The sequence below is a fragment of the Cyprinodon tularosa genome, unplaced genomic scaffold (genome assembly GCF_016077235.1).
Source record: "Cyprinodon tularosa strain WSP-4 unplaced genomic scaffold, ASM1607723v1 ctg64, whole genome shotgun sequence".
Taxonomy (NCBI): domain Eukaryota; kingdom Metazoa; phylum Chordata; class Actinopteri; order Cyprinodontiformes; family Cyprinodontidae; genus Cyprinodon; species Cyprinodon tularosa.
The window spans coordinates 304,888-320,274 of record NW_024039385.1 but is presented as its reverse complement, the minus strand read 5'-3'; the positions used below and the strand labels follow the sequence as shown (position 1 = coordinate 320,274).

Below are 15,387 nucleotides of genomic sequence, written 5' to 3'. Positions count from 1 at the left end.
TGGTTTTCAACTGCAAAGTAAAAATTTTTTCCCGAATCTTTCCTTATTAATCTTTTAATTATCTTGGCCAAATTACACTTGCATATATTTAAATTTCTAAAAAAAAAAAAAAAATAATAATAAAGTAAAGAAAAATTTAAAAAAACAGGCTTTAATTTTTATTTAATTAATGAAGTTAATGTTGTAGAAGAAATGTTTATTTGTATAATGTATATATGTATACATACATATGCACATATGACACTCCCCAGCGCATATGTTTGTCAATCTCTTTGTCTTTCCTCCTGATTGTATTTATTATTTGTAACATACACCCTGGCATATTTGTTTACTTGTATGTTTTATATATTATTGTTGACTTTAAGTGAAAAAAAGTACAATTTCCAGTGAACAATCGCCAGGGTTTTGAGCAAAAAGTAATAAATAAAGAAATTAATAAAAAGTAACTGAATAAAAGTAAAAATAGCAATAGTAAACAGAAGCATGTAAAGGGATTACATAAATACTTTACATTTTGATCATAAAGATAAAGTTTTACCAGCGTTTTTGTTATTGGAGGATAAATACGTGATTTTTCGGTACAGGAAATAGTCTGACTAGCGCCCCCTTCAGTTCCGAAATGCAATAATCCTGACGGAAAGGTCTGTCCCCGCCCCTTTCTAAAGGTGTTTAAGGTCACGTGTCTGAGCACGCACAGGAGGAAAGGAGAGCCGTTAGCTCACCGAGTTTTAAACGAGCCATGCTGGAGGATAACTCGACGAAGTTGTGAGTTTTATTTGATATTTATCTTATCTTTGTAATCAAGGTTGATTTAACTATAGTTGTTACACCTTTGACCTCATTAATAGCTAGAATTAAAATATAACTTTAACTGTCAGTTAAGCTAACTAACTAACTATATAACGTTATCATATTCTCTGTATTTTTATACTTTTGGTTTTGATGGGTTCATGTTTTTATTTAACGCTGCTTGTTTTGTTAATGTTTTGGACTAATTTAGGTTAACTGTTGGGAGAATAGCCAGTTTAGAAACCTGTCTCTGGTCGGGGCGTGGGAAGGTTGCAGTAGTTGGTAGCTATGGGCCGCTCTCCAGCAGGCCGAGCTCAATTCGTGGCAGTGGCTGCGTTGCAGCAGTTCCGGTGGCAGAACTGTTACCGGAACTGCTGCAACGCAGCCACTGCCACGATTTGAGCTTGCAGTCTCTCGCTGTGGGGTAGTGTGCTGGACTTCGGTTTCTACAGAACAACTTTAAATGATTCTCACCATATTTCTAGTAATTATTTCTATTAATTTCTATTAATTCTTTGTCTTGTTAGCAGTCTACTAAGAACAAATAACCCCGCAGAGATTACCGTCTTGTAAATTAACTTGTAAATTTCGGTGCTGATTGTGTGAAACTTAGACGCTCGCAGTGTCCCTTAATCTCCACCAGAGGCCGCTGTAGGCTTTAGTTATACCAACTCCGTTGTGAATTCCACACGTACATTTCTATTAAATATAATCGAATGAAAGTGCAAAGGTTCGTTCACTAATATCTAGCAGTTACGTTGACATCTAAACATAAATGTTAGGAAAGCTCCTTTAGTGTGTTTAATCCTTTTAAAGTCCTATTGGAGGAGAGCGCACCGCGTGACCGGAAATAAACAGAGCGGCTTGTTTTTAGTTCTTGGTTTTACTCCTTTATCTTTGGAATTTTCGTTGTAAAACAAGTTTATTGCTCTGTAATCAGTATTTTCTATCGTAGCTGAGCTTCTAAAGGCCAAAGATTGTGAACCATGAGTTAAAATGAGGTGTAGCAGAATGACATGGTCTCCTCAGCCCCATTTCAGGTTATCGCTTCTCGGCCTTTTGGCTAAGATCAAGTGTAGTATCTGTTCTTATCAGTTTAATATCTGATACGTCCCCTACCCGGGGACCATATATTAAATTGATTTTTGGAACAGGGAGATGGAATAGGGGCTTGCTCCGTCCACTCCACGCGTCGACCTGGTATTGCAGTACTTCCAGGAGCGGTGCACCCCCCAGTAATGTTTAATGATAAAATAGTGACATAGTATGATTTGTTATTGAACAAAACTTAGAATTTCTTAATAGCTAAAAAACTCAGATTTTTTAAGTATTAAATGTTCATCACATGATAATTAGTGGGTTCGTTTCATAGTTTTTCATTTTTATTTTGTAGTTGTCTTAAGTGTAGAATGCATTACTATTTCTATTCATCTCTTTGTTTCTGTTGATTTTTTTTCTTCATCTATTTTAATTAATAGTTTATTATAAAATTATGATGATGAATGTTTGCTATGATGTTCACAGGTTTGAAATCTATGAAGTTGACATGTTTTAGATCTATGAAGGTGTATTTCTATGTATTTTTTTCTGCTAGACAACATTAATAGTTATAATTTTAAGTCATTTTCTATAAATGAATGAACTAAAAACATAATTAATGTAGCTGTATCGTTAGACAGGTAACCCAAAGGGATGAAATGAGCTCAGACCTTCAGAAAATATGTCGCCCAATAATGTCTCCCCCTAAAACTACTAAAGAAAAGGATAATTAACACAGAACCCAGAGAGTGGGACTGTTTAACCAGAATGACTTTAAAATCCAACTCAGCAGCTTTCTTAAAGACGTCAATGAAACCACAGGTTAACCTTTTAAACACAATAAAACACCAACATTCAACAGAAACTGTGTGGAAGTGTTCAGCTAGAAGTCTAAACACAAACAGTCCAACCAAATGAACCATCCTGGATATTCATGAAGAACTCATAGGAAAGTTAAAACTATATAATGATAGATGTCACTATGTGAAAGAAGAATATAAGCATCATCAATCAGTGATAGTAATTTATTACTAAAGTGCTTCTGTGAAATAACATTGATCAAGGTCAATTCTAAAAGCTCCAAATGCTGTTAAGAGTTCAGCAAAGCTGCACTGAGGTTCACCAGCCTGAAGGCCTTTATTACTCTGCTTTGAACTGACCGTCAGAGACAGCATCAAGCTGGAGTTAGCAAATAAAATATATATACAATCATGGAAAGAAATGATCAGACCATCCTTGTTTATTCAGTTTCTTGATTCAGAGGAAGTCTAATAATGTTTTCTATAACTGGATCTATCCAGAAAGGCCTGGGAGGCGGATCTAGAGCTAAAACTCTGGATTGTCCGTATCTCTGAGGACGACTTCATAGCTGGTTGCAAATATTGAATCCAGAAAAGTGAGCAAACAGATGTGGATGGAATCCCCAGAATTTGCACTCAGGGAGAAAAACTACTTTAAAGTGTAGTTTTAACAACAGTCGATCCAGTAGTTTGATGAAATATTTTAAAATGTTCAATCTATTTACCTATATGCAAAAGTAAATAAAAAAGGTCACATATCGTTTATTTCTTATTTTATATTATTTGTTTTATAAAGGCTAACGTTTTGCAGTGCTCATTTTATGTGCAGTTAATTTAAAATGCTGCATTACTCCTGGAGGGAAATTAAATGATTAAAACAGTTGATATAATTTGAACCATTCCTAGTAATGTTTATTAATGAAACCTTTGGCTTCATTTTCTGTCATCTACACATGTTTTATTCCTTTATTTGTTGTTGTTTCTCAGTTCTTCCTCACTGTTCAGAGATGGATTTCTTCCCTCCTCGCCTGCAGACGTCTTACCAGATGGAAACGTGTTCATGCATCAATGTGGCTTTTAAAGCAAATCACCCTTTCGTTTTCACTTTAGTTCATGTTATTTACGAAGGGCGAGAGTTCGTTTGATTCCAGAATGGCGGGGGAGCGACTGAAATGGAGTTCTTTCTGTAAAATTGTAGTAGCCATGTTTGCTCAGCTTTGTCCGCACTGGAAAATCAATCTAGAAATAAGCGAAAATTTCTTCAATTAAGTGTAATTTATCCTAACTTGAGTAGGTAAATGAGATGGCTTGCCAATGGAATGAGTATTTTTACTCTTGAAATAACATATTTAGAAATAAGACAATGCGAAAATTCTTATTTTAGGTGTAAATTGTCTTGTTCCATTGTCAAAATGTCTCTTTTACCTCCTCAGTCCAAGAGCAAATTAACTTATTTGAAGAAAAAGTGACTTCTGTATTTCGATTTTTTTCTAGTGCAAATACATCGCCGCCTCAGAGACCAACTTTGACTCCAGAAACAGAGAGGCGAGGAAGGATCTTCCTCTTCATCCCACTGACAGCAGCAGCTCTGATGATAACGTTGATCCTTTGGATCAGAAGGAGAAAACAAATCAAATGTCAAATTTTACTGAATGAATGTATTTTAATAATAAGGATGCTGATCCTAATTTTATTTCAGGTTGATGTTTTCAAATATTTTTCTAAGTGTTTCTGTTTTCATCCAGAAACAATGATCTTTATTGTCCTTATCAGAATCTGATTTATTACCAAGTAGGTTTGCACTTACAAGGAATGTCACTTGGTATTGATGGTGCAGACAAATTCAATATAAATACAGAATCTGTAGCCATATACAATATAAAACTATCTACAATATATAGTACACAGCCATATACATGTTAATGCTGGAACAGCTGATGGAGATTGTCACTGAGGTTGGAGCGCTGTACATGATAAATATTAGATGTTGATGTAAAAGGAGTTTATATGTTTTGTGAAGATGTTTTAATGTAAACAGGAAGTTTTTTTCTTCTGTTATAAGCACCAGCTGCAGTGAGTCTGTTTTACCACAGGGTGGCGCTCTAAGATTATTGACCAAAGTCTGCTGGGGGACTCTGACCTTTGAGCTTCCAAATTTCACATTCGTAAAAGTCATTTCACAAAATAGTTTCCAGTTTGGATGGTTTTGATGATGAGTTTCTGTTTTTCACTCAGTCTGTTGCCAAAAAAAAATTCTGTTTGATCGAATTAAGATCATTATTAACCTCCAGAAATTCCTTAATTTAACCCTTTTTCATAATTCTGATTCACAGTCCGTTTAAGATGTGATGTTTATTATTTTATGGTGTGATTTTTATTTTTCTCACTCAACTGTTCTATTTTATTTAATTTGTTAGGGAGTAATACTGTTTGAAAATTGTTGATGTTTCTACCTTTTTCTGTCTTTAGACTCTCAGTATTAACTGAGAGTCAAACCTTTGACCTCCATCTTGGATCTCAGATCAGCTGCTACTCTTCCAAACTGAAACTCTCAGGGATCATTAACAGCGTTTCAGATGATCCTTTAGCTCCAGATCAACTGGTTAAACTGGAGTTTTGATCAGGAAGTTCTGATTATCTTGGAGGTTCTCAGATGTTCTGCTCAGAATCCATAGCTGGACTCTCCCAGCTTTTCCAGAGGGATGCAATTAAAGTAGATGAAAAGCTAACAGTAAAAAGCTAAAGATCTGGGATTTAGATTTTATGCTATATTTCATTCTGAATGCTTTTTTTTTTTTTTTTTGCACTGTGTTTTTTTTTTTCTTCTTCTTCTCCCACTCTGTTTACATTAGATCACTGCTGAACTTTAAGGAATGGAAATGTCATGAAAGCTGTACCAAACGAAATTTTATTTTGTTTACAGTCTTTGTATACGACAGATAATAAATGTCTTAAGTCTTCATTTAAACATCAGATTGTTTTTTTTATTATGCATTTTACTAAGAGCGTTGAGTATCAAAAAGCAAATAAAAAGTAATGCAAACTTGTAACTTGGGTTGAATTTCAAGTTATTTATGTTTGGAGATACATAATTTACCCAGAATTATGATTTTATTTATAATAAAATGACTGTTGTGTTTTTCCCTAATCAGGCTGTGGATGATGTCTCTGCCAGAGAAGAGACGTCATGTTCAGGGGGACTTTTAGGGACAAAGGCATCAAAAATGTTCTTCCAGAGAGCCTCTTCATAAACACATTGGAATTATAATTGTTCTGCTGTTTTAGCAGATTCACAAAAATAAAATGTCATTTCAAAACCTTCCTGTTGGTAAACATGTTTCTCATCTTAATAAAAGAATCAACAGACATAGTTAAAAATATAATATCAAGAAAAAGTGGGGATTAGACACGACTGCAATAATAAAATGAGTTGTGGGACAAAATGTTATAGTTTCCATAAGGGAATAAAAAGTTAACCGTGGAAGGAATTTGATTGGAAACATAAATTATCTTAAATTTTGTGATAGATCAATCTGCAGCGTTATGCTGGAGACAATGTGGTAAAATAGGCGACCATACTCATATATTATGGAACTGTCCAATAATCCTTACATATTGTGAAAACATTAAAGGAGAGATGGAGAAAATTGTAAAAAGTGAAGTTCACTTAAATGTAGTTTTACTGAGTGTTATATCAGTTGAATTTTTCAATGCTGACCAAAGATATATGCTACAAGTATGCTGGTGAAGATTCTCAGTCATCCAGGTCATAGTCACTCTAAAAAAGTAAAAAAAAAAAAACAATCCACTGGACTTTGTTTTTCCAAGCTTTATATTCTGGCTTTTCTACAAAGCCTTGAACTCTATGCTATTTCTGACATTTTAAATTGGAAAAAAGCTTCCTGGATGGGAGGCGAAACGTCTTCAAACCTGGAAACAAAGTCAAGTGAATTGTTTTTTTCCTCACTTTTTTTGAATCCTATGAGTATTACTACTCATTGCCAAAAAAAAAACATTACTGTTAATTGGAAGAAGGGGAAATCACCAACTGTGACTAAATGGAAACAGAGACTGAAACAGATTTATTGAAAAAAATGGCTGCTTCATTACAACTGAAAACCGACATTTTTAATCAGTGATGGCACATGGTTAAAGGATACTTAAATCTATAAATTACAGGGTTCATAAAGAAGGGAAGAAAAAATAATATGGACATATGATTGAAATTGTGTGAATGTTTTGTTTGTTTTTTTTATATATATCTTATATCACTAAATTGTATATTATAGTATAATGTTTGCTGAGATGAGAAAAACATACATATTATCTGAAGCAGGTTATATCGAGAAAATTTCTCTATTATCATTATTATTCTTTTCACTTGTCTTAGATCATATTCTTTTTGTATTGTTCTGTAAAAAATTTAAATCAAAACTAAAAACAAAAAAATTTAATTTCAGGCCTAAATCGTTTCCTAATGATGTTACTGGATAAAATTCAATTTCAAGTTTTAAAATGATATTCTCTGATTGTCATTGTTAGAACCAACACATGGAGTTTCTAAATGGAGAAATAGGATATCAGATATTATCCAGTGGGTTTCTGATGATTTGTAAAGTAGAGCAGTTTTCAGAGTTGTTGGTGCTATAAAACTCAGGGCAAAATTAAGACAAAAATTATGCACAAAAATAGATTTCTTCACTACAATATATTTTCTATGATTATAAACAATAACTTAATACTATATAATTTTGACATGAAAAACTTTAGCGACTAAACTTTGAGGTTTTATGTCTGGAAGGATTTTCCCACATTGGCTGACTGGAGACTGAAATTTATACACATGAGAATCTAACTGAGAGCTTTGATTTCTACTGTTTTGTTCTGATCAAGTTTGTTGAAAAGTTTGGTATTCAGTGGGATATAATACAGATTCATAAAGTTCATGTTCTTATGGTAAACAAATCATTATTCTAAAAATAACAGAACTCACCAGTGAGCTGTGTCTATATGTAATATCTAAAATAAACATGACAAATATGTTTCAAATACTGTACATGAAGTTTCAGTGAACGTTGACTCTAGTCAGTATTGGTAGAAATGTTTCTATTCTAACATATAGCTTGGGTAATGAGTATGCTCTGATTGGAAGCTCTGGTCTGCAGTCCTTCCCATCAAGCATTCTGGTAAACAGGGAATATGGTTGAAGGCTCCACTCATTACTCCCATTTAGTGCTGCAAGGCTGAATATCAGAGCAGCCCAAGTGGTGGGTTTATACATTGGGAGAAAAACATGCAGACTTATGCTGATATGATGGCTTCGCACCCAGGGTTCTTAAGGCCTGTGCTGCAGAGCTGGCGGTGCCTTTCCAGGTGCTGTTTAAGTGGAGCCGCCACACAGGGAAAGGTACCAAGGCAGTGGAAGACAACAAGCATTGTGCCAGTGCCTAAGGTCAGGAGGCCTACAGGGGTCAAAGACTACAGACCAGTGGCCCTGAAGTCTGTGGTCATGAAAACCTTTGAAAGGCTTTTACTTAGGGGGGTGGCAGATTAGTAGTTAGTGCATAGAGCTTGGAGTCCTGAGGTTGTGAGTTTGAAACCCACTCCCAAGCACTGCCACTCTGGCTCTCTGAGCAAAGACCCTTTACCCCCAGTTGCTCCTCGGGCGCCTCATGAAGGCAGCCCACTGCTCCCCAAGGGGATGGGTTAAAAGCAATTTTTTGAGGGGAGTGTTGGACTAGTGGTTAGAGCAGTGTTCTTGTGTTCCGAGAAGGTTGCAAGTACCCAGTTCAAATCCCCCTGCCTCTACTGTGGATTCCTGAGCAAGACCTTTAACCCCACATTGCTCCCTGGGCGCCGTACAATGGCAGTCCACTGCTCCCTGGGCGCCATACAATGGCAGTCCACTGCTCCCCAAGGGGATGGGTCAAATGCAGAGGTACATTTCTCCAAAGTGAGATCAATAAAGTTCAATTATTATTTGGGGATGGCGGCCTAGTGGTTAAGGCATTGTGCTTGGAATCCTGAGGTTCTTAGTTCAAGCCCCACTACCACGAGCTGCCACTCTTGGTTCCTGAGCAAGACCCTTAACCCCACACTGCTCCCCAGGCGCCGCACAATGGCAGCCCACTGCTCCCCAAGGGATGGGTTAAATGCAGAGAGTTCATTTCATTGCTCTGTACTCATGACAATGACAATAAAAACCCTGAAAAGGCTGCTTGAGCCACAACTATAACCTCTGACTGACCCCTTACAGTTTGCCTACTGAGCGCAGATGGGTGTGCAGGACACCATTCTTTACTTGCTGCACAGGGAACTCTCCTTTTTAGATGGTACAGTGCGGCTTATGTTCTTTGGGCATTCAACACCATCCATTCTGCAATCTTGAAGGAGAAACTTCAGAAAGGCAGGTGGACCAGAGGTTGATCTCATGGATCAACAGCTACCTGACAGAGAGGCCACAATACGTCAGACTGGGGAAGGGTGTGTCTGGAACAGTGATGACAAGCATGGGTGCTCCTCAGGGAACTGTCCCCCCCCAGTTCGTCTTCATAGTTCATACATCTGACTTTGCCTAGGTGTCTCCAACATGCCATATACAGAAATACTCTGATGATACAGTACAGAACTGTGATCACTGAGTTCTTATAGTGGAGCAAGGGCAATGGGCTGGTGTTAAACACTGGCAAAATAAAGGAGATGATTGTGGACTTTGGCAAGGGAAGAGCTCAGCATAGACCTGTCATCATGTAGGGTGTGGAAATCTAGATGGTCTCCACATGTAAGTATCTCAGAGTCCACCTTGACAAAAAGGTGGACTGATCGATGCAGGCAAATGCAGCATTAAAGGAGCAAAGCAGACTCTACTTCCTCAGATGACTTATGTCATTTGGTGTGTGTAGGCATATGCTTTTCCTCTTTCATCCGTCGGTTGTAGCCAGCTGTTCTGTTTACAGTTTTCTGCTGGGTAAAACAGAATTACTAGCAGGGACAGGAGCAGAATAGAGAAGTTCATCAGGAAGTGTGCAGCAGTGATGGGAAGAGGCAGTCCCTATGGAGGAATTGGTGGGGAAAATGACTGGGGCAATGATGAAGTCCATATGGGTCAATGGGAGCCATCCATTGCACAGCACTACGGTGGCTCAGGAAAGCAGCCATAGTTTGAGAGACTATTTGAGAGACCTCTGTGAGAAGCAGAACGGAGAGATATAGAAGGTCTTTTGTCCCGGCGTTCTGTCAGATAAGCATACCTCATCAGACCATCATACCTAGAGTCAATATGCATGCGCAAGACGTCAGATTTGCATCTATCCCTCTAGTTTTGTACGAAAAGATAGACTTTAAACTACCTCAATGGGCATGCATCCCTTAAGTCATGTAGAAAAAAACTATTTAAGATGTGATCGCCATAAGCTTCAAAAAACACCAAAAAGTAAGTAATTAAATAGTTTTTGTCCACGACTAAAGGGATAAATGCCCATTAAGGTAGTTTAAAGTTTATTTTTCGTACAAAACTAAAGGGATAAAGTAAAGGGATAAATGGGTATTGACTATAGGTATGCTGGTGTGATCGAGTATGCTCATCTGACAGAACACCGGCCACCATTTTTTAGATTATTTTTACTATTTATTTATTTTATCTTTTTTTATCTAATTTTGTGTTTTTTATCCTATTTTGAATGTTTTTATCTTTGTTATTGGGGATTTCTCCTATCAGGGATTACATTTCTATATATCTACGGTATATTACTGCAGGTGCATAGAAATACATTAGAAAATCATAAAACAAAAATCTTTTTATCTTCATCATAAACATCAAGAACTCTTATATTACTTAGATTTATTAATCATTGGTATATTTCAAGCATTCTAACTCAATCTATAGTTACAAAGATTGAGTTTTATCAATTGAATTTTATATATTTAAATTTTCTGTTACTCAAATTTTTAAATGGAACAGAAAAATAAATGCTTGAAATATGTCACACCCTGAGCAATGAATTGGTAGATTAAATCAATATTTATCTGATACATTAATAATACTAGATATGCTGGCTTCAGTAGCAGCATTTAGTTTAAGTTATAAAAAAGTGTAAATAAATCAATTATCTAAGGTTTAAATAATTCAAAGTTTGCTGTTGAATTAAACAAAAGTCTTCTATCTGACTGAAAGCTTCCTGCTGGGCGTTCCTGGCCACTCTGACCCCGCCCACACCGCCAGCTCCCCGGTGCCGTCACGTCGGATCAGCTGTTGGCTCTTTTTTTTTTTCCTTTTTACCGGTTTCCTGTCAAACAAACTCCTCAACATCCCAACATGTAGAAGCATCTGGATGTGTGGATAAACGGCAGCTTCAGCAGGCATCGCAGGGAGGCGGCTGTTCAGGAGAGCAACAGGTGTCCTACCGTCGGCAGGTAAAGGAGCTGACCCTCCCGCCTATCAGCTCTCATTCTCCTCTAACACCTATAATCTGCTGTGTGAGTGCTGATTTCAGTCGCAAAACTGTTATAAAAGGATCAGAATTGGGCTGTTTTGATAAATATATGCATGCATTTAGCTAATAACATGATTAAAATTAGTTTAAAATGTAAAAAATGTGCCTGCTTTGAGAAAAATCTTACAAAAAACACCTTTAAAAGCAAAATTATCACCTTATTTATGAATCTTCCAAATATTCTGTGATTTTTTTGTAGTATTCAAGGTCAGATACTGCGTAGATGGCATATATGTTGCCAAACAATTCACAATAGGGGTGATGATTCACCCTGAAGCAGTTTTATTCACAGGTACTCAGTGAGAGCATTGGCTGTGGTTTGAATTCCTTTCAGTAGCTGTCATTAGAACAGTTGCAAGTTTGACCACATACCTTCTAAGCTGTTGTTAGGAACCCATTAAGGAGGCTTTCTACATCTTGTTTCTAACATTATGGAGATTACACAAACAAGTGGTGGAATCCTAAAGATGGGAAGAATTTGGGCTACAAACAAAATCTGGTTCCACGTTCAGTTTATTTTGTAAAGCTGTTCCAATTAGTGTTCATAGCGCCAACATAAGCTCATTCTACGTCACATCACTTTTATGAAAGTCTTTAAGCATATAAAGCTCAGGGTGTCATGCATCAGTTAGCATATTGGTAATGTAATCATGTGGCCATTAAGGCGGAGGTCTTCAACAGGAGGTCGGTGACCCCAAGGAGGGCCAAGAAGGTTCTGAATGGGGGTCGCGAAAGTTTTTTATGACTTTTTTTTTTTTTCCCCTGCTTTTTTTCCACTTATGAGTGACTATAGGACCAGTTTCATATGACACTATTTCATACAATATCTCCATCTCGCCATCAGTTTGGGGTCCTTGGCCTGGAAAACGTTGAAGACCCTCCATTAAGGCATGGAATAGGAAGCTCATCTACAAATCTTCCATATTCTCTCTACTTGTTAAAACTGTGTTTAATTTTTTTTTTTTTTTTTTTTTAACCTAAAAATGAGGTAATTCATGAAGGATTCATTTTTGACGGATGCCAGCCTAAATCATTGTCATTGTTAGTGTTCCTGTTTACTAAAAAAACTGGTTCTTTTTAAACAACACTAAGTTAAACTGAGCTGTATGATTGTCTAGAGGAAACTTTGGGGCGACATTGTAGCTTAAACTGCAGCTTTATTCCTCTGGTTGTCTGCTGCTCATTACCTGCATGCGGCAGGCTCCTAAATAGTAAGATTGGGTATAAAAACAAATCTACAAATCTGCCTTTATGTTCAGGACAGTAGTTTAAGTTTAACTCTATGAGAAAGAGGCTGACATTTTTATAAAATACATCCACAGGAGAAAAAAAATGCATGTAGGAAACAGTCTGAAAACATAAATGGATACACTAACACACTACTGCCTCCAAGTTCTCAACTTTGAGGGCAAATAAATCTCAAATGATGATGATATCATAGAGAGCCTCCTTTATATTTGTCCTTTATCTCTACAATGCTAATGCTTATAATGGTCTTTTTGCACATTGTTTCTGTTATGGTAAAACAAATTTTGAATGTTTCTGTTAAATATGTATTTTTAGTGCCTGGCATTTAATTATTGATTTAATTCCTTTTCATTCACCCGCAGGGTTTAGCTCATAACAGAAGAAATGTCTGCTGACATCCTGCAGCGACTCAGCACCTTGACGCTGAATGTCAAGCAACTCGGCAGACTCCCTCACCTCTCGGACTTCCTCCCTTCCTCCCTGCCATCACCCTGCCCTACTGTCACCGCCTCTCAAGTCCCTGCTCTGTTCCGAGAGCCCTACATCCTGTCGGGCTACCGCCCCGTCCAGCAGGACTGGCGCTGCTACCTCCTGAGCCTCTTCCAGTGCCACAATGAATCCTTGAACGTGTGGACTCACCTGCTGGCAGCTCCAGTGCTGCTGCTCCTGTGGTGGGCCAATGTGGGCGCCCTGGGGTACACCCTGGATGTGGCCTCCATGCCTCTCACCCTCTTTCTGCTGTCTTCTCTTACATATCTGTTCCTCAGTGTGGCAGCTCACCTCCTGCAGTCTCACTCTGAGCATGCCCACTACTACGTCTTCTTTTTGGACTATGTGGGTGTAGCTGTGTATCAGTATGGCTGTTCGCTCGGCCATTACTTCTACTCGTCGGATTTGGCATGGAGAGAATGTATTGGGATGTTTTTTCTGCCTGGAGCTGCCTTCTTTGGGTGGCTCTCCTGCGCTGGTTGCTGTTACGCAAAGGCGAGGTACAGACGGCCGTATCCACTGCAGCGTAAAATCTGCCAGCTGATCCCCACCAGCCTTGCCTATGCGCTGGATATAAGCCCCATAGCCCACCGTCTGCTCGCCGTTTCTTGGGCCCAGGAGCCGTCCTCCCCTTTCCACGCCCTTCAGATTGGCTGCTTCTTCCTGGCTGCCTTATTTTTCTCCTACCCCATTCCTGAGCGCTTCTTTCCAGGTCGCTGCGACTTTGTTGGCCAGGGTCACCAGATCTTCCACCTGTTCCTGTCTTTGTGCACCTTATTCCAGCTGGAGGCTCTGTTCCTGGACTACGCCAGGCGGCGGGACGCTGTGGTGGGCACGTTCGGAAAGAGGCAGCTGTGGTGGGCTTGCGTATCATTCCCAGCTCTCTTTATGTGTTGCCTTCTCACAGCTTTTATCTCCATGAGACACATGAACAAAAAACTTCAGAAAGCCGAGAAGAACAAGTGACAAAAAAACAAAAAAACAGGGCCGGCCTTAATCAAATTGAAGGACTTTTTTTTCAATCCATTGCCTACTTTAATTTATGTATTTAACAGCCTGTGTCTTTAAATGATGTGATTACTCTTAATATGAAAAAAATAAAGCCAGTTTTAACTAAATCGGTGCGTTTCAATTATCAGGTCATGTAAAGATTCTTAAAGGGTCTAATTAGTAGGGATGGGAATCGAAAACCGGTTCCTGTTCAGAACCGGTTCCGTATTTTCCGATTCCATGGCATCGTTTGGCAGCTCGCTGAACGATTCTTTTTTCGATTCCCGCAGCACCACAGCCTAGAGGGCCGGCTCTGGGGAGCACGACTTACGTTACGTTTTGTACGTAAGTTACGCAAGTTACGCAAGTTGGAAGAACTATTCGAGGAGGAAGACAACGAGCTGCGGTCACTTTGTGAATCAAAGCCCCGTCTTTCCTTAGCCCAGAGGGTAGATCAGGAAATCCAGCTCTGTAAAAGCTTGCCCTCCATCCCCTGCAGGGATAGCGCCACAATGTGGTGGTGGAACAAGCAAGATACGCTGCCCTTGCTATCTGGACTGGCTGAAAACTACCTCTGTGTGCAGGCTTCCTCCACCCCATCTGAGAGGGTGTTCTCCACAGCTGGAGACACCATAAGCGCTGAAAGATCCTGTATCCTTCCAGAAAAAGCAGATATGCTCATCTTTCTGCAAAAGAACTGTTAATTTTCCCTACTACTGTTTTATAATTAGTATTTTTTGTTATTTAAAATAGGTTATTATCCCATCATTTGTTATTAGACATTGTTGGTTATTAAGTTTGTTCTTGTATTCATTTTTCATTTAAACACAGATGTTACTCCAGTTTCACATTTCCTGTGGACATCTTGATCTTGTTGAGTTTGTAACATTGTGCAATAGTTTAGTAAACAAAGTTGATGCTGATAATCAAACTGTTTGTTCTCCTTTTTTCCCCAAATTGGAATCGAAAAAAGAATCGATAAAGAATCGAATCGTTTCATAGAATCGAAAAGGGAATCGGAATCGTGAAAATCTTTTCAATTCCCAACCCTACTAATTAGTGACTAATTATTTCAGTGCCTATTCTAGTTTTCTATGTGTAACTCTATGGAAGATGATTAAATGTAATTTTTTTGGGAGTTATAGGTTGGATATCTTTCAGTGGGAGATTACACACTTGCAATATATTAATTTATAAACGCATGAAAGGATGTGAGACATCTGGGATCTCTGACTTGCAGTCATAGAAAGAGCAAAGGAGCCCGTCTGTCTGGCTGTGTGTTTCCTGGACGGGAAACACACAACTTACAGTTTCTTTCTGTATCTCTGCTTCTGTCTCCTTGAACCCTAGTCAGCCTCAGCAGATGGCCGCTCACACTGAGCCTGGTTCTGCTGCAGGTTTCTTCCTGTTAAAAGGGAGTTTTTCCTCTCCACTGTCGCTACAAGCATGCTTAGTGTGAGGGATTCCATTTTAGTCAATGAGTCGATGCAATGAACTAGTTTTCCTTAGATAGAAAACTTTGAATCAATTTGACTGCATGA

At 38.3% G+C, this 15,387-nt stretch overlaps 1 protein-coding gene and 1 non-coding gene across 3 annotated transcripts; both read left to right on the top strand.

Moving 5' to 3' along the window:
* Positions 1 to 1,832: 1,832 nt before the first annotated feature.
* On the top strand, positions 1,833 to 2,023 carry LOC119798916. Its single transcript, XR_005282782.1, has one exon. It is a non-coding gene; the product is annotated as a U2 spliceosomal RNA (small nuclear RNA).
* An 8,821-nt stretch (positions 2,024 to 10,844) lies between these two features.
* On the top strand, positions 10,845 to 13,974 carry paqr8 (progestin and adipoQ receptor family member VIII). 2 transcript variants are annotated; one of them, XM_038308536.1, is made up of 2 exons: positions 10,845 to 11,102; positions 12,730 to 13,974. In XM_038308536.1, exon 2 carries the CDS (start codon positions 12,752 to 12,754, stop codon positions 13,820 to 13,822), a length of 1,071 nt encoding a protein of 356 aa, XP_038164464.1. In that variant the 5' UTR covers positions 10,845 to 11,102; positions 12,730 to 12,751; the 3' UTR covers positions 13,823 to 13,974. The 2 variants fall into 2 exon arrangements, with proteins under 2 accessions (XP_038164464.1, XP_038164463.1); XM_038308535.1 differs by having other exon boundaries at positions 10,846 to 11,039.
* The last annotated feature ends 1,413 nt before the right edge of the window (positions 13,975 to 15,387 follow it).

Bases quoted from the DNA above. Each gene is read 5' to 3' on its own strand.
- paqr8 (XM_038308536.1), top strand. From the start codon at position 12,752: ATGTCTGCTGACATCCTGCAGCGACTCAGCACCTTGACGCTGAATGTC.